The sequence below is a fragment of the Manis javanica genome, chromosome 14 (genome assembly GCF_040802235.1).
Source record: "Manis javanica isolate MJ-LG chromosome 14, MJ_LKY, whole genome shotgun sequence".
NCBI classification, from domain to species: domain Eukaryota; kingdom Metazoa; phylum Chordata; class Mammalia; order Pholidota; family Manidae; genus Manis; species Manis javanica.
This window is the reverse complement of record NC_133169.1, coordinates 16,423,093-16,443,233: the sequence shown is the minus strand read 5'-3', so window position 1 is coordinate 16,443,233 and position 20,141 is coordinate 16,423,093. Positions and strand designations below refer to the sequence as shown.

Here is a 20,141-nt window from a genome sequence, read left to right as displayed (position 1 = left end):
GAAGACAAAAGACCCCCCAAAAAAGCAGTTATTTAAAAAATGCACATCTTTCACTATGCAGTTTTCTAGACCTAAAGAAACTCAAAATACCAAATAGGAATGAAACAACAGGAAAAAGGTCTAGAATCAATAGTTTATTTTTAGTGGCTTCTTAGAAAAGCAGAACCACATAAAGTTAAATAAATACTGTAGATCAATGTATCAATATTGACTCAATATTTTTACTATCAAGGACTTAAATTGTTTAATTCAACCTTTAAAATCTTTCAAGAGGCCCCCAGAAATAGGCTTCAAATATGCATCACTAATAAAGGAAAAAGTAATAAAGAGAAAGTGTATCTAAATGTGATTTTTCTATTAAATGAATCAAATTTTTAAAAGCAGGTTGACTTTGTAAGTACCCGAACAGATACTTGTTGGGCCCTCATTTCAAAAATGCATGTGAATGATGAAGCAGGGAGGGGAGATAAACTCTCATTACAGCAACTTTATATAATATGAACCACTTATCTATGAATAACTTGCACAAAAACTAAATTTCTGACACACACAAAAAATCACAGCCTTTTTATTATTCAGTTGTATAATACTTTTCTTCGTAGGCTTTGAAGTCTGAAAATAAAATCTCAGTTTTACTTTCAAAAACACTGTTAAAAGATCAGTCATCTACATTTATGCATCTGGTGCCTAAGAATTGAAAAACTAACCTCAAAATTAGAGATAAAGTTAAGATGGTAGTTTAACGTGAGTTTTACATGAGGAATTCAAGGCTGGTATACCAAATCTGGGCACGCACTTTCCAGTTTATATATTTTCTGTGATATTGTATCTTAGACACATAGGCAGAATACCAGAGTGAAGGATTTTTTTTTTTTAGGTGTACTGGAATCATACTGCAAATATGACACTTGGGCAAGATATTTAAACTGTATTTGCTCCTGTGTCACTACCCTAAAATGTGAAAAAAAAAGATAGCACCTGCCTCAAAAGATTTATGTGAGATGATACATACATGTACATAAGACCTGGCACTTAGTAGCATCCCTTGTGGTGCTGGAATTTCATCACTGGGATAAAACATACATGCATAGTGTAGTAAATGTCCAATCAAAGGATCAAAGAGAAAATTCCATTATGAAATTCTGATAAAAGGATGATTGTGCAGAGAAACTAGAAACTAGTTTCCAGTTTTCCTGAACACATTTATTCTGCTAAATCAGGCATGGTTTTAAGAATGTCATTCAAAAACTTTCCTCAGGTGCTAGGCACTACGTTGTCCTCTGGTACCGTAAGAAAGGATTAATTCTATGCCAACAAGTGAAAATAAATTAGGCTCTTTTAAAGAGAACTGAAGGACGATTTCTCTACATTATAAAGAGATACCTGGCTATGATTTGGGTAGAAGGTGGAAGGAAGAGGAGGCAGATGAAAGAGTATTTTTTAATTAAATAGTCATCTCACCTTACAAATAATTATCACAACAGCAAGAGCAGACCAATCTACACAGCACATCGTCTCCCTACCTTACCAAGATATTAAATGGTGAAACATTAAGAAAGGCATCTTTCTGATGATGGAAATGTCCTATATCTTGTTTTATGTGGTGGTTACATAGCATATACAATTGCCAAAACTAAGAATACTAAACCCATAAAACTATGTGCTTTCTTTTAAGCTAAATACACTACCATAAAAAAAGGCTAATTAAAAAAATGTTTTTCTCATTAGAAAATGTGAGAATGTTAAAAGGAACACAACCAACTCTAAATTCATAAAATGAATGATAGAATGATCTGATCTCATTCAAAACATTTTAGGAAGATGTTCTTTTAACGTTTCAGTTATACGTGATGCAAAGAAATTCTTTGAGATCACCGACTACTAGAGTTCCCCGTGTTCTCATTTGTTACAGATTCTAGGAATGGATATGCACTTTTTAGCCACATTTCACTTGTTCAACACTACATGTTTGAGAAGAGTCAGTGGAAAATTTGCTTATTTGTTTCACTGCTTCTCCTGTATGCTTGGAGAGAGAAAGGCTTGGGTGAGAAACAGAACAGGCATTACAGAATTTTCAACTACAAATTCAAAACCCAGTTTCTAGCTCGAGGACTAAAATGTGCGTGGCAATTGTGAACAAGTCACTTAAGAATTCTGTGCCTGTTGCAACCTCTTACCACTGGCTGTCATAAGGATAAAGCACATGACTTTGTGACAGCAAAGTCAAAATAATGTATTATTCTAAAGGTGCATTGGTGATATGATACTGTATGAAATCCGAAATTTAACCTTAGCATTTGTTTTATTCTTAGGGAACACCCATAACACCTCATTTGAACTAAAATGTTTAAGAAGCAGAAACAAGTGAGTTATCCCAATCCAAAAAAAGGGGTTGGAGGGTGAGGTCCGTTCAGCTACTAAACTTCCAGAACTGCAGATTTCTGGGATTTGATCTTCCAAGACATTGGTATTAAAAAGGGAAGTATTAAAAAGGCCTATATTAGGATAAATTCTTCTGTCCCTAGTCTTGTCAATAATCAACGATGAAATGAATTGCTCCTGGAGTACTCGAGAGCTTTACTCCCAAAATATCGTAGAGTGCAAGACAAGCAATCCGCAGGCATTTACTGTATTCCTTCGCAACTCTTTAGCACACACCTCAACGCTTTCCTCAAACTGCGTTCATCCCAGGCACGAAGGAGAGCAAGGCCTAAATGTCTTCAGATCATCCATCACAACTCCCCCCACCTTCCATTTCCAGGTCCAGCGGCCTCCGGCCATCACACCCTTTCCTGATCTCCCATCCCCAGGGCTGCCAGCCTCACCAGCTGTTCCCGGCTGCTGGAGCTCCGATCGGTTGGCGCCCGGCGGCCCCGAACATTAACGACACCCAGGAGCCCGGCCTCCAGGCTCAGGCCCGAGCACAGACTCCGACTGCCACCGCACAAGCGACTTCCCACCGGCAGTTCAGCATTTTGAGCTGAGCTTCCGGAAGCAGGCGGGAGGCGGAACCGGATACCCAGAACTACCATTAGTTCTTCTCCCCTCGCCGCCGCTTTTCTCTTTTACCCTCTTCTCGCTCACAGGAGAGATGGAGTTCAATAATTTGAACTTTTTCCTACAAAAAATTTCTTAATTTTCTTTCTAGTGTCCGCAACGAAGGCAGGATGAAGAAAAAAAGTGGAGTAAACCAAAAGTTGAACCCCCGGGATTGGCTTTATGGTTTAGCCCGGTTGCCGTGGAGACCGAGAGTAACACCAGCCGTGCGCCGGGCGCTGAGAGGCTATGGCCACGTTAGCCCGGCTGCAAGCTCGGTCGGCGAACGTAAGACAGCAGTACTACTTCAGGAACAGGTAAGTCATCCCCTGGGGGATCGCGCAGAGGGGCTTCACCCTAGCCAGTTGGTCCTTAGCAGGAGTTCCCTATTAATAAATGCCCTCATTCAATTAGGACCACCCACTTCTCCCCTTAATTTGTAGGCTGCAGACATAATCACAAGTATAAAAGTAGAGCTACCATACAGGGGAATTATATATAGATAAAGGGAGACCATGGTTATTAGCTTGAGATGATTTAAATAAAAGCCTAGCTTAGGGAAAATTGTAAAATGAAGTATTGTTCTTTGACATCATCACACTACAGTTTGGTTAAACCTGTTTCCTCCTTGTTGCAGATTTAATAGCCTGGCGGGTCACCCACGCTCCCTAGCTGGGTGTGCTCAGTGTGTTTGTCCCCCATCTTACCTGTGGACTTGAGTTTTCACTATGTAACTGAACTCAACTGTTCTATGAGTTATATGTCTTTCCAAGGAGACATAGCTAAGCCATTCTGACAAGATAATCGGTATGAATATTTTTTTAATTAAAGTATCATTGATATACAATCTTATGAAGGTTTCACATGAACAGCATTGTGGTTTCAATATTCACCCATATTATCAAGTCCTCATACCCCACCCCACTGCAGTCACTGTCCCATCAGCGTAGTAAGATGCTATAGAGTCATTACTTGTCTTCTCTGTGCTGTACTGCCTTCCCCATGACCTACCTATATTGCGATTGCTAATTATAATGCCCCTTAATCCCCTTCCCCCCACTCCATCAACTCCCCCCTCCAACAGTATGAATATTTTAGTTAATAGAAGAGGGCTAAGGAAGGCACTAGCAGCTTATTCATCTCTCTGCAACCCAACTTCTTGCTTGGCAAGAGGTTCATTTTAACAATGGCTTTCTAGAAGCAGTGCCCTGAGAGTTTTTTCTTAAGAGAAACTCCAAAAAAGTGAATTAGACAATGATAGAATATACTGACATGGCAAATCAGTGGAAAATATGTCGATAAGGCATTATCTTACTAAGTTGTTCTTATTCTAACATTTATCTCACTCATTACATTCTTAGACCACCATGTACCTTTCTTACAGCGCTTTACCAAAAATAATTCAGTTTTACATTCTGTTGTAAGATAGTATCTACCAACCCTCTTAAACTAGATGTAGAGTTTCTGTTTTTACTCATTACGTCATCTCCAGTGTCTTCGTATTTCCTGACACACAGGATCTAGACAGTTGTTTGCCTAACAATTCCATACATGAATCTTTCAATCAATCATTGGTCCTGGTTTAAGTAAATGCACTAAAAATGGCCAAAAATAGAAACTGTCTACTTATTATCTATATGTTATCTATAATTATAGATGAGTTATTTATTTAGCATTCACTTAGAGTATGTGGCAGGTCGTCCTGTGTTTATGATATGCATATACAAAAGAAAGAAGCTTCATTCCTTCTGATGTTTGCAGCCTAATATGGAATATAAGAATTTAAAAAATAATTACAATGGAGTAAAGATGAACAGGAGGAGAAACAGCATTTCTGAGCAATGACTGTATGCTGGGCATTGCACTAAGAACTTTTTCATATAATACCTCATTTAGTTTTCACATTGCAAGTTAATATATTCATCTATATTTTTAGAGCTCAAGAACAGTGTTCTTTTAAAGCTTGGTCAAGTACCACACAACTGCAAAGAGACATGATTATTTCTACAAATTTCAGTGTCAACTTTTGTCTCTATCTCCTGGCTTTTGACACTGGGTGCATTTCCCCAAACTGGAGTTGCTTGGAGAAAAGAGAAGGACTATGAAAAGGTCATGATGAAAATAGGTTGGCATTCCTTCCATTTCATTTATTATTATTATTATTATTATTATTATTATTATTATTATTATTATATTATGATATCTAATACATTTATTAGATATTTTCAATATAAGGGAAAGTCTATAAAGATTATAAAGGAATCAAAATTCCAAAGTTTCCCTAGTTTGAAAGAAAAAAGCAGGATATGGATAGCTTTGGGGGTAATAAAATATGAACATATATGAAAAAATAAGCAGGGTGTTTTCTTAAGAAATTATTGTCATTATTATCATTAGTTCTTCACAAGCTTCAGAGCACATTACAATCACCTGGGCATCTTGTTAGAATGCAGATTCTGACTCAGTGGATCTCGGTTATGACCAGAGAATCTGCATTTCTCACCAGAGTTCCTGTGAGACTCTGTTTCCATAAAATGGGAGACTGTAGAAAAGGGGCTGTGTAGGGGCCTATCACTTAATTCTTAAACATCCTTTTCCTTTTTAAACATCTATTCCTTTTTACATGCCAGAAAGAAAATGTGATTCAGATGGAATGGGTAATTTCTGTGACATCACACAATTACTAAGTCTTAAAGGATAGTAATCCACGGCAAGGCCTATGGTCTTCACTGTGCTACTAGTCAAAGTTTTCCCACTATGCTGGACTGAGGAATTACATGGCACCAAATACCAATGTCCAGACACCAAATGGCCTGAGCATATTCCATTATCATTCCAAATTAACTAATATTGGCAACAGAGTTGAAGGAAACAATTTTAATTCTCCTTAGTTTGTTTCAGTGTCTTCCTTCTATGCAGTGGCAAAAATGTTTCTACCTAAGCAGCTGGCACCAAAATGGGTCTGAAGTTGAAGGAAGGCTTTGTTGGGAAAATACTTCATTATTAAGTGCTTAGCTTAGCACCTGAGTCCTCCGGGTCCTGGGAGACCCCTGAGGAGGAGAGGAACTCCTTTACCTACCAAAGAGGAAGACTTTGAAACTCCAAAAAGTAAGAAGCAAATATGGTACTGGCTGAGTCGATGAGACAGCTAAGGAGCACTGGGATATTGGCCACTGCCAAACCAACCCAAATCCTCTGAAATGTACTTGCACAGGAAATGTTTCATGGATGTTCATGTTTTGGTCTACCCATCAAAGAGACTGGATATTGTGTCTACATTATTACAGGATGAAGAAAGATAGTATGCAGTTGTTTGACTGAGTATTGGCCTTTTGAAAAATATTCACTCCAAATTTCTAGTTTCATTTCTATTTTTCTTAACTAATTAGAATTTTTGGGATTTATTGGTCATTTATACTATCCTATTTGTGGAAAGAAGAGTTTGATATATGTTGACTAATCATATTGTTCATTTTCCTCATCCTTATTTCAGATTTGTCTGGTTTGATCTGCCAGATGCTAATTACTGGGTTCAAAATGTCCCTCTTCCACTGAGTTTCTGTAGAGGCATCCTTTCATGTTATGTCACTTAGCTTATATGTGTGTTCTGGTGTATCTCTTCATTTCTGGATATATATTGGTCTTTTTAAATATGCAGAATGTTTCACCTTAAAATCCTACTTGTGAAGGAGGAACCAAGACAGCAGTGTGAGTAGGGCAGCAGAAATCTCCTCGCAAAACCATATATATTTTTGAAAATACAACAAATGCAACTATTCCTAAAAGAGAGACCAGAAGACACAGCACAACAGCCAGGCTACATGTACAACTGTAAAACCCAATGCCTCACAAAGGGGGTAAGATATAAGCCGTGGCCCAGCAGGACCCGAGTATGCCCCCCACCCCAGCTCCCAGCGGGAGGAGAGGAGTCATAGCAGAGAGGGAGAGGGAACCCAGGACTACTAAATACCTAATGCTACTCATCCACACTGGAGCGCAGACACACAGTGAGTGGTGTGCTGGATATCAGGGAAACGGAACAGTAAAACCTGCAAGCTGGTCCCTGCAGATGGCGCCCCTGGGACAAAAGAAAAGCGAGTGCTTTTTTAAAGTCTTAAAGGGACAGGGACCCCATAGCTGGACAGAGGTGTCCTGGGACACTCAGCCCACCAGCTGGGAATCCCGGGGAACTCTGGGCACCCTAACCACTGGGTGGCAGCACAGCTCTGAGGCCCCTCACAACAATAAACAGCCTCCTGCACATTGGCCCTCGGCGCAGCCCCACCATAGAGGAGCAACAACCTGAGACTGGCCACGCCCACAGCGGCACACAGAGCTGCCTCCATAGCCACCTGGGCCAGACTAAGAGGCCCCATTGGTGCACAGCTGCCCAGCACAAGCCACTAGATGTGCCCAGCACATCTAACAAGATGCAGGAGAGGAAGGCAACAAGCAAGCGGGAAGGGACTTTGTTCTCCCAGCTGACACGAGCCAACTGCCTACAACTACCTCTATTGCCATGAAAAGGCAGAAGAATTTGATACAGACAAGAATATCCCAGACATCCCCTGAGAGGAAATCTGGAGAGATAGGTTTAACCAATCTTCCTGAAAAAGAATTCAAAATAAAAGTTATAACCATGCTGATGGAGTTGCAGAGAAAAATGCAAGAGGTAATGGATAAAGTTGGGAGGGAGAATACAGAAATGAAACAATCTGTGGAAGGATATAAAAGCAGAATGGATGAGGTACAAGAGGCTGTTAATGGAATAGAAACCAGAGAACAGGAACGAAGAGAAGCTGATGCAGAGAGAGATAAAAGGATCTCCAGGAATGAAACAATATTAAGAGAACTGTGTGACCAATCCAAATGGAACAATATCCGCATTATGGAAGTACCAGAAGAAGAGAGAAAAAGGGATAGAAAGTGTATTTGAAGAAATAATTGCTAAAAACTTCCCCAAACTGGGGGAGGAAATAGTTGCTCAGACCCACGGAAGCATACAGAACTCCCAACAGAAGGGACCCAAGGAGGACAACACCAAGACACATAATAATTAAAATGGCAAAGATCAATGACAAGGACAGAGCATTAAAGGCAGCCAGAGAGAGAAAAAAGGTCACCTACAAAGGAAAAACCATCACCAGACTTCTCAACACAAACCTTACAGGCCAGAAGAGAATGGCATGACATATTTAATGCAATGAAACAGAAGGGCCTTGAACCAAGAATACTGTATCCAGCACGATTATCATTTAAATATGATGGCGGGATTAAACAATTCCCAGACAAGCAAAAGTTGAGGGAATTTTCCTCCCGCAAACCATCTCTACAGGGTATTTTTGAGGGACTGCTCTAGATGGAAGCACTCCTAAGGCTAAATAGATGTCACCAGAGAAAATAAAATTGCCACAAAGAAAGCAGACCAACCAAATACCAAAGGCAAAAAATAAAATCAACTACCCACAAAAGCAGTTAAAGGAAAAACAAAAGAGCACAGAATAAAACACCCAACATATAAAGAATGGAGGAGGAGGAATAAGGGAGAGAAATAAAGAATCACCAGACAGTGTTTGTAATAGCTCAATAAGTGAGTTAAGTTAGATAGTAAGCTGGTAAAGAAGCTAACCTAGAACCTTTGGTAAACACGAATCTACAATGGCAATAAGTACACATCTTTCAATAATCACCCTAAATGTAAAAGGACTAAATGCACCAATCAAAAGACACAGTAATATAATGGATAAGAAAGCAAGACCCATCTATATGCTGCTTACAAGAGACTCACCTCAAACCCAAAGACATGCACAGACTAAAAGTTAAAGGATGGAAAAAGATATTTCATGCAAACAACAGGGAAAAAAAAAGCACGTTGCAGTGCTAGTATCAGACAAAATAGACTTCACAACAAAGAAAGAGTAACAAGAGATAAATAAGGACATTACATAATGATAAAGGGCTCAGTCCAACAAGAGGATATAACCATTATAAATATACATGCACCCAATACAGGAGCACCAACATATGTGAAACAAACACTAACAGAATTAAAGGAGAAAATAGAATGCAATGCATTCATTTTAGGAGACTTCAACACACCACTCACTCCAAAGGACAGATCCACCAGACAGAAAATAAGTAAGGACACAGAGGCACTGAATAAGAACACAATAGAACAGATGGACCTAATAGACATCTATAGAGCTCTACACCCAAAAGCAGCAGGATACACATTCTTCTCAAGTGCACATGGAACATTCTCCAAAATAGACCACATATTAGGCCACAAAAAGAGCCTCAGTAAATTCAAGACGATTGAAAACCTACCAACCAACTTCTCAGACCATAAAGGTATAAAACTAGAAATAAATTGTACAAAGAAAGCAAAGAGGCTCGCAAACACATGGACACTTAACAAGTGCTCAAATAATCAATGGGTAAATGACCAAATTAAAATAGAGATCAAGCAATGTATGGAAACAAATGACAACCACAACACAAAGCCCCAACTTCTGTGGGACACAGCAAAAGCAATTTTAAGAGGAAAGTATGTAGCACTGCAGGCATATTTAAAAAAGGAAGAACAATCCCAGATGAATAGTCTAAAGTCACAGTTAGCGAAATTGGAAAAAGAAGAACAAATGAGACCTAATGTCAGCAGAAGGAGTGACATAATAAAGATCAGAGAAGAAATAAATAAAATTGAGAAGAATAAAACAATAGAAAAATATCGATGAAATCAAGAGCTGTTCTTAGAGAAAATAAACAAAATAGATAAGCCTCTAGCCAGACTTATTAAGAGAAAAAGAGAATCAGCACACATCAACAGAATCAGAAATGAGAAAGGAAAAATCATGACAGATCCCACAGAAATACAAAGAGTTACTAGAGAATACTATGAAAACCTATATGCTAACAAGCTGGAAAACCTAGAAGAAATGGACAACTTCCTAGAAAAATACAACCTTCCAAGACTGACCAAGGAAGAAACAGAAAATATAAACAGACTAATTACCAGCAATGAAATTGAAGCTGTAATCAAAAAACTACCCAAGAGCAAAACCCCTGGGCCAGATGGATTTACCACTGAATTTTATCAGACATACAGAGAAGACATAATACCCATTCTCCTTAAAGTTTTCCAAAAAATAGAAGAGGAGGGAATACTCCCAAACTCATTCTATGAAGCCAGCATCACCATAATACCAAAACCAGGCTAAGACCCCACCAAAAAAGAAAATTACAAACCAGTATCCTTGATGAACGTACATGCAAAAATACTCAACAGAATATTAGTAAACCGAATTCAAAAATACATCAAGAGGATCATACACCATGACAAAGTGAGATTCATCTCGGGGATGTAAGGATGGTACAACATTCAAAAATCCATCAACATCATCTTCCACATAAACAAAAAGAAGGATGAAAATCACATGATCATCTCCATAGATGCTGAAAAAGCATCTGACAAAATTCAACATCCATTCATGATAAAAACTCTCAACAAAATAGGTATAGAGGGCAAGTACCTCAACATAATAAAGGCCATATATGATAAACCCACAGCCAACATCATACTGAACAGTGAGAAGCCGAAAGCTTTTCCTCTGAGATTGGGAACAAGACAGGGATGCCCACTCTCCCCACTGTTATTCAGCATAGTACTGGAGGTCCTAGCCTTGGCAATCAGACAAAACAAAGAAATACAAGGAATCCAGATTGGTAAAGAAAAAGTCAAACTGTCACTATTTGCAGATGACATGATATTGTACATAAAAAACCCGAAAGACTCCACTCCAAAACTACTAGAACTAATATCGAAATTCAGTAAAGTTCCAGGATACAAAATTAACACACAGAAATCTGTGGTTTTCCTATACACTAACAATGAACTAATAGGAAGAGAAATCAGGAAAACAATTCCATTCACAATTGCATCAAAAAGAATGAAATACCTAGGAATACACCTAACGAAGGAAGTGAAAAACCTGTACCCTGAAAACTACAAGATACTCAAGAGAAATTAAAGAGGACACTAACAAATGGAAACTCATTCCATGCTCTTGGCTAGAAAGAATTAATATTGTCAAAATGGCCATCCTGCCCAAAGCAATCTACATATTTGATGCAATCCCTATCAAATTACCAACAGCATTCTTCAACGAACTGGAACAAATAGTTCAAAAATTCATATGGAACCACCAAAGACCCCGAATACCCAAAGCAGTTGGTAGAAAGAGGAATGAAGTGGTGGGGATCTCGCTCCCCAACTTCAAGCTCTACTACAAAGCCACAGTAATCAAGACAATTTGATACTGGCACAAGAACAGACCCACAGACCAGAGGAACAGAATAGAGAGCCCAGACATTAACCCAAACATATATGGTCAATTAATACATGATAAAGGCGCCATGGACATACAATGGGGAAATGACAGCCTCTTCTACAGTTGGTGTCAGCAAAACTGGACAGCTACATCTAAGAGAATGAAACTGGATCATTGTCTAGCCCCATACACAAAAGTAGATTTGAAATGGATCAAAGACCTGAATGTACGTCATAATACCATAAAACTCTTAGAAAAAAACATAGGCAAAAATCTCTTGGACATAAACACGAGCGACTTCTTCATGAACATATCTCCCCAGTCAAGAGAAACAAAAGGAAAAATGAACAAGTGGGACTATATTAAGCTGAAAAGCTTCTGTACAGCAAAGGACACCATCAATAGAACAAAAAGGCATCCTACAGTATGGGAGAATATATTCATAAATGACAGATCCGATAAAGGGTTGACATCCAAAATATATAAAGAGCTCATGCACCTCAACAAACAAAAACCAAATAATCCACTTAAAAAATGGGCAGAGGAAGATATGTCAAAGAAATAATCAATCCTCCCATGTTTTCTTCCATATGCTACCTCTATAGCTTTTCTTCTTCCTTCCTAATTACAACCCTTAAATAGAAATCGTGCCTCATATCGAATTTACCGAGCATCATAATTCCTCCAGGTGGTAAAGATACCTTGAGACAAGTGCTGGGCATAGAAGCCACAGGGCATCAATCTGCAAAGAAGTAAAAAGCTAACCTTTTCAAACAATATGGCTTCTCTCTCACTTACCAACTTTACATCTCCCTGAATGGCCCCTGAAGATGACTGGTTAGCCAGAGACAGGTAAGATTCCTCAAGAGAGGAACAACCTTGCAGGGGGGCCATCAGGTGAGAAATTGGGGATCAACAGTGGTGAGGCTTAGAACCTCACCCCTCCCTGTTTTGAGAGAAATCTTCTGCATCCGTGGATGTTTTAATGCCCTTGTCTAGCTTGGATAAACACATAGTCTACAGGCACACACCTGATCATCTACAATAGCTCTCTTACAACACTAAATTATGTTTTCTACCTTTATCTTGCATCTACCCAGCACTTCAGCATTTTATTAAAAATAATAATAATAATAATAATAATAAAGGGATAAATGTGGGATCCACATATAAATCAAGTATAAAAATCAAATGAATATTCATATTTGACCTGATTGTTTTTAATTCATAATGCATGATCAAAACCGAAAGTTTCTGTGATGAATGCCCTTGTACTGTTCACCATGTAAGAACTTATTCACTATGTAAGAATTCGTTCACCATGTAAGAACTTGTTCATTAAGCTTCAGAAGATTGGAGACTAACGAGAATTAGGCTTGAGGTGGATTAATGATTGTGCACTGAGCATTGACCCCCCTATACAGAATTTTATTGTTGTTAACAACCATTTGATCAATAAATATGAGAGATGCCCTCTCAAAAAAAAAATGGGCAGAGGAGCTGAACAGACAGTTCTTCAAAGAAGAAATTCAGATGTCCAATAGACACATGAAAAGATGGTGTCAGCAAAACTGGACAGCTACATCTAAGAGAATGAAACTGGATCATTGTCTAGCCCCATACACAAAAGTAGATTTGAAATGGATCAAAGACCTGAATGTAAGTCATAATACCATAAAACTCTTAGAAAAAAACATAGGCAAAAATCTCTTTTTTTGCTAGTCATCAGAGAAATGCAGATTAAAACCACAATGAGATATCACCTCACACCAGTAAGGATCACCACCATCCAAAAGACAAACAACAACAAATGTTGGTGAGGTTGTGGAGAAAGGGGAACCCTCCTACACTGCTGGTGGAAATGTAAGTTAGTTCAACCATTGCGGAAAGCAATATGGAGGTTCCTCAAAAAGCTCAGAATAGAAATACCATTTGACCCAGGAATTCCACTTCTAGGAATTTACCCTAAGAATACAGCAGCCCAGTTTGAAAAAGACAGATGCATCCCTATGTTTATGGCAGCACTATTTACAATAGCCAAGAAATGGAAGCAACCTAAGTGTCCATCAGTAGATGAGTGGATAAAGAAGATGTGGTACATATACACAATGGAATATTATTCAGCCGTAAGAAGAAAAGAAATCCTACCATTTGCAACAACATGGATGGAGCTAGAGGGTATTATGCTCAGTGAAATAAGCCAGGCGGAGAAGACAAGTACCAAATGATTTCACTCATATGTGGAGTATAAGAACAAAGAAAAAACTGAAGGAACAAAACAGCAGCAGAATCACAGAACCCAAGAATGGACTAATAGTACCAAAGGGAAAGGGACTGGGGAGGATGGGTGGGAAGGGAGGAATAAGGGGGGGAAGAAAGGGGGCATTACAATTAGCATGTATAATGTGGGGGGAGGCACAGGGAGGGCTGTGCAAAACAGAGAAGACAAGTAGTGACTCTACAGTATCCTACTATGCTGATGGACAGTGACTGTAATGGGGTTTGTTGGGGGGACTTTGTCAAGCAGGGAGCCAATTAAACATAATGTTCCTCATGTAATTGTAGATTAATGATACCAAAGTAAAATTTTAAAAAATCCTACCTGTAAATTTTTAAACTTTATTTCTTTGAACAGATTTAATTCAGTAACATACAACTTGCCATAATCATAAAATTCTGCATATTTCTCTCTTCACAAGCAGAATTTTTGGGTTTTATTTTAAAACTTGGTACATTTGTAATGAGTTAGATTAATTTTTTACCTTCGTTATTTTGATATATAGGCATACTTTTACATGTCACCCTATTTTAAGCTACTTTTTAAATTCTTGTTCTTCTATCATGACTTCTCATGTATAAGCTATATTTTATTTTAGATTTAATATTATTCAGAAGAGAACTTATTTCTAACATTTCTTGTGAAAACTTACTGGACTCTTCTTAAGTTCTCAATGCTATATTTATGAATAAAATATTCATTGATTAAAAATATGCATCTCCTATATGGTAAGTAATATGTGGTAATGTGTAATACTGTTCTAGGTATTAAGGATAAAATAGTAAAAAGTTATGAGGGAAACAGAACATAAATAAACTGACATATATTTTATCTTGGTATAAATGTAACTGAAATGAGTAAAGCAGAGTAAGGTAGGCAAAGGGTGAACAGAAATGCTATTTTAAATACAGTGGTCTGGAGAGACTCCTCCGATCAGGTGATATTTAACAGAGGCCTAGAAGAAGTGAGTGAGTAGGTAGGTGCCCTAGGGAGATCCCAGAGGGAAGAGCCTTTAGGGGCTGGAATGGCAAGTGCTGGAGCCCTGTTGTCACAAACCTGCATGAATGTGTTGGAGGCCAGGTCATTTGGGGTTATTAACCCATGGTAAGAATATTCGATTGTACTCTGATTAAGATGGGAAGTTACAGGGGATTTTCAATAGACCAAAACATGGTCTGACTTCTGTCTATAAGAATAAATAATAAAGAAAACTCTGATTTATTTGTAAATTGGAAAAAGCATTTTGGTTTTGTTTTTCATTTTTTCTACTTTTCTCTACTTTCATCATTTATTGATTTACCTCTTTGTGGCCTGTTTTCGCTTACCAAAACCTAGGTCAAGTCTGCTTATATAAAACAAAATAATAATGTTTCAAATTATTTTAAACTATATATAGTTTTCTAAAGATATGTAGGCAAAAATTAGCCTAATATAGGTCAAAAGCACTTTTAATTGATGTGGCTGAAGGGGAGGGGACATATAAGGGAACAACAGTGAGACAGCAGCTCTTCAGGGAGAGATCTAGAAGTTCTGTAGAGACATATCATAGAGACCCGGTCCAACTGTCAAATTTCCACATCTCTCACCATCTAAAACAGGCCATGGGGGTGCATGGAAATTAGAAAGAGAAGGGAGTAGAAAGATAAATAAATGCTATTGAATATTTTGCTGTGTGCTGAGAACTCTGGTAAATGCTTTCACAAGGATTGTTTTATTTTGATATCCACAATAATTTGAGTCAATTTTTTATTTTTCCTATTTTACAACTGAGGAAAATGAGGTTAAAAAGTGTAAATTATTTTGCCAAAGATAAAAAAGATTTAAAAAATCTAGTGATGTTTGATTGACCTTAGTCCAAAACTTGTGCTTGGGATAGGGGGACTTTAAATCAAGTCCCTGCTTGAAAGTAAGTATATAATGTCAAAATACATAAGGTCTAATCTGCCTTTCTAAAGTCAGGTTAAGGAAAGGAAAACACCTGGTACAGTGCGCACTCTCTAGTGTAAGACAGGTTGCTTGCCTGTGCTCCACTGCCTTGTCCAACCTAAAGTAGAGTATTACTTAAATGGGCCTGATTCTGGAATCCATTATTCCCAGGAACTTAATCAGTGTGTTTCTAACTCCAACATAGACCACAGTTCCTCAGTGCATTCTTAGTCTAGTTAGTGGGTTTCAAGTTTTTGAATTTAAACAACTTTAGTCCTATTAACCTGAAAAAATAGCAGCTTCGTCAGATAGACACGAGTCCCTTCGTCTGATTCTATTTAGTTTCTGATTTTTCTGTTATTTATTGCTGCACTCCATTCTGACTAGGAAAACTTAGCAAGGCTCTGCCAAGTTACACAAGAATGATTTGTGCTACAGTGCAGGAATGGTTGAAATCCTGTCTGTTACTTTAGGCTTAAGCATAAGCTCTTAGATTTATATTCTTGCCTATGTTAAACACTTTAAATATCAACTTTCTCATCTGTAAAGGAGGCACTAACTCCTGTTGACATGTTAACTAAGAAGATTAAATGATCTTCTGGCACATTAGTTAACATTCCAATAAATGCATAATTCTAATAGGAAATCCTAACAGGAGGGCAAAGGATGAAATGTGTATGTTCAACTCAGATGTTATAAAGGCAGTTGATGAATTTAATATTAAGTAAGTATTTTCTTTAGAAATTAAAAAATTTTTTACTGGTACATTATGAACATTTAATGAAGTGAATAAACTCAATAATTCTTAATATGTATATACCTGTGTAGTCATCAGTCAGTTAAAAGTCTTAAATGTTTTCTTAGAAAATTATAAATAACAAATAAAAGGAAATGTGCTTAATAGTAAAGAATATGTTTCTGAAACCAATCCATAATCAACATCAGATGTATTGGAAAAATACAATATAAATTGTTACATTCAACTGAAAAACAAGACAAAAACACACATTAATCCTACTCTTTTGAACCTTTTTCTGGAGATTGTATCTAATACTATAATAAAAGAAAAAGAAATAGTAAGTATTGGGAAAGAGATGAAGTTGTTAGTTACAGATAATGAAATCATAAAGATGAGAAAGTGTAAGATAATCTACTAAAAAAACTCTAGAAATAAAATGAGTTTGATAAAGTATCTGATTACAAAGCAAATTTAGAAAAATCAGTACTTCTCCATACTACCAGCAATAGCTAGATGAGGAATTGGATCAGGAAGATATACTAGGCACCTATGTATACCTCCTCTTTCATTCCATTCAAAATATAATTAAGTGCAAAAAAATATTTTAAAAGAATAAACATGCAAAACTTGTAGAAAACTGAAAACATGCAATTAATGGACCAGCAATTTTGAAAAATTTCTAGAAAACAAAACTACAGTAGGAAGAGGGAGAGATGGCAGTCTATGCCTGCAGCTCTTGTTCTTTTCTTCCTTGCCCATCTGTGCTTAGACAATTCAGTTATGAAAACAAGGGAACCACAGCCGTAAGGACCAAGAACCCAGCTCTTCTTGGAAAGAAGCTCCCCTCTGGTAGAAGCCACACAGATGATGCAGATACTGGTAGGACCCCCAACAACCATAAGTGTGTCTCCAAAATCTGCCCCCAAAAGCCTGAATAATCACTTCTGAGAAAGAGTCGTTCCTTTGACTGTGGTAGAACTAGAAACTTGACCTAGAATTGGTATAAGGAATGTCTATCCCTCATGGCCCAAAAGAGAGATCTCAGTTTACCAACATGTTCAGTACTGACTAACTGAAGAGGAGAAAAAAAAAATTTTTTTGACAGTAACTTTTACTGCCTGTCAGCCCGTTACTGCCCAAGTGACCTGAAACAAACAGCACTGCCCAGATATCAAGCCCATGAATGTCTGTCAACATTAATAAGCAGAGAAAACCACAAGCCATTCAAGCTAAACTTAGTTTGAAGGAAGGAGATTAAGCCAAGAAACTACAACTGAAGACAGAATATGGCTTTGAATAGAAAGGACTGAGTCCTAGACAGGATTATTTTATTTAAAGCCATACTTCATAGATATTATTTGGCAACTTTCAAAGATATAGGAAAAATTTTTTAAGCTCCTAATCTAGACAGAAAAGAAAGTATTTGCCCATGAAAGAGACTAGCATTGAATGGCTCATATGCAACACAGGGACCTAGAAGAGAAAAGGACAATACTTACTGATTATTCAAGACAATATATAAAAATCCTAAGCCCAAAAAACATTTTATTCATTTTTTTTGATGAAAGAAAAACATTTTTGAGATATGTAAAGGCTCTCAGTTATGTCATCTGTGTATTGTATCTGAGGAGAGTACTCTGAAATCAAATGAAAATTAAATCAGAACAAGATGTCAAGATGGGGAAAAAGAACAAAAGATCTAATAGAAACAATGATGAGTAATTATACTATTTATAGTTAAATCTAGATGAGTGTTGTGTTAACTGAGATATGTTGGATATCACTAATGGAATGCAAAATATATAGAAAATTATTTTTAGACATTGATACAATAGACAGTGCAGGATTATGATCTCTAAGAGAAAAGAAACAAAGGAAGCTATCCAGATAGTAACCCTAGCTTTATGCCTGGAGGCCATTTCTGAACAAAATCCAATCTCTCAACAGCATAGCATTCATATTGTCAAGAATCTATTAGTAAATTAATAATACTACAAAAATATAGCAAACTGTGACTAATAACCAAGAAAAAAATAAGTTAATAGAAACAGATTTAGAAATACACAGGTGATAGAATTTGCAGACAAGGATTTTTAAATGAATGCTTAAGGTCTTGGGGAGGGGGTTCAGAAAGATGGTGGAGTAGGATGGCTAGGTGAAAAAAAACCTCCCATATACACATCGAGGAAAAAACTACAGCAAATAAAACTAACCCTGAAGATGACCTGCAGACTGCAGAACAGACAATCTACACCTAGTGAAGAAGTGAGGACACACTGAGAAGGGCAAAGGGGCATAGCTGTGATAGATCAGGACCGAAGCTCTTCCCCTATCCCAGCCTACAAGTGGGAGGGAGCAACAGGGCAGGGAGGCGTAAACACTCAGGAATACAGCACACCTGGCCCTGGAGATCTGCTCCTGGAAAATGAGTCCACATGCACTGACTTTGGTGATTAATGGGGCTGGACACCAGGGAGAGTTGGAACTGGCAGGCCAAGACTCCTGTCGCTTGTGCAGGACCAGCATGCTTTGTTGGTCCTGCTTAGACCTAACACAGAGGTGGCAGTTTGGAATATTTACCAGCAGCAGGAAGTGTATCAGAGGGGTGGGGTTCCAAGGAGCTGCTTCTGGAAGAGAAAGGGCAGACAGATAATACTTTCCAAGCCCTCCCTCAGCTGAACTGGCCAAGCACCTGTGGGAGCCCACAGAAAAACACTCCATCTTACTTGCTGGTGGCTCAACCCCACAGAGGTACTTCTTCTGTGTACCTGCCCAGCCTGGTCTGCTGAGCCCAGCAGCAGTCTGATTTTGCTGACTGGAAGACAGAGGGTGGACTCTACTTTCTTGGCTCTCCCGGCCCTTCCTCAGCTCAACTTGCCATTCACTCCTGGGAGCCAGCTTTAAATTCTTCACCTTCCCTGTTGGTTCAACTCCAGTGTCCCACAGCATACCTGTCCCACCCAGCACACTTGGCCTAGCAGCACTCTGCGATTGCTGACCAGCAGGCAGTCTTGCCCACAGTGAATCCCAGCAGAAGTGTCTCACATCACTCAAAGGGCACACACAGGCTAGCTGTGGGGACCAGCCACTGCCAGAAGACAGGCAGAAAGGCAGGCCTTACCTGCAGCCCACCAGCAGCACTGAAGCTCAGGCCCAAAAGAAAACCAGGCACTGATGAGCAAAGAGTCTTGAGCTTCTGGGCACCACAGGACACCAACTTCATAAAGCCATTACTTTCAAGGCCAGGAGGCATAGATGATCTACCTAATACAAAGGAAGAAACCAAAAACCCAGACAAAATGAGGAGGCAGACATTCCAAACAAAAAATACAAGATAAAACACCAGAAAAAGGACTAATAAAATGGAGATCAGCAATCTTCTTGATAAAGAATTCAAAGTAACACTGAACTGGGGAAAAGAAGTGCTGATATCAGAACTTCAACAAAGAGATAGGAAATATGAAAAAAAGCCACTCAGAGCTGAAAAATGCAATAACTGAAATGAAAAATATAATAGAAGGAATGGAATGCTGGGAGCAGAGTTAAGAATCAGGGTGATGGAAGATAGAGAACAGCAGAGTAACCAAGCTGAGAAACAGGGAGAAAAAAGAATTTGTAAAACTGAGAAGATGCTAAGAGAGCTGTGTGACAACTTCAAATAAAACAATATTTGCATAATAGGTATCCTGGAAGGAGAAGAGAGATACAAAGAATTAGAAAGTTTCTTTGAAGAAATAATAGCTGAAAACTTCCCCCATTCGGTGAAGGAAATAAATATCTGGGTCTTTAATAAGATGAACCCCAATTGGTGAAGAAAATAGACATCCAGAAA

The 20,141-nt window shown here is 38.2% G+C and overlaps 2 protein-coding genes across 6 annotated transcripts in view; one reads left to right on the top strand and one right to left on the bottom strand.

Annotated features, from left to right (window-relative positions):
- GPATCH2 (G-patch domain containing 2) overlaps positions 1-2,994 on the bottom strand; it is a 178,324-nt gene extending 175,330 nt beyond the window's left edge. For 2 of the 3 annotated variants that reach the window (XM_037014341.2, XM_037014343.2), the window contains exon 1: positions 2,826-2,994. In XM_037014341.2, the coding sequence (XP_036870236.2) occupies positions 2,826-2,881 (56 nt within the window). In that variant the 5' untranslated portion in view covers positions 2,882-2,994. The remainder of the gene's footprint in view (positions 1-2,825) is intronic. The other variant, XM_037014342.2, reaches the window with a different exon arrangement.
- Positions 2,995-3,137: 143 nt separating this feature from the next.
- The window catches only part of SPATA17 (spermatogenesis associated 17), a 187,976-nt gene continuing 170,972 nt past the window's right edge, over positions 3,138-20,141 (top strand). For 2 of the 3 annotated variants that reach the window (XM_073221577.1, XM_037014411.2), the window contains exon 1: positions 3,179-3,353. In XM_073221577.1, the coding sequence (XP_073077678.1) occupies positions 3,286-3,353 (68 nt within the window). In that variant the 5' untranslated portion in view covers positions 3,179-3,285. Of the gene's footprint in view, positions 3,354-20,141 lie in introns of all 3 variants that reach the window. The other variant, XM_073221578.1, reaches the window with a different exon arrangement.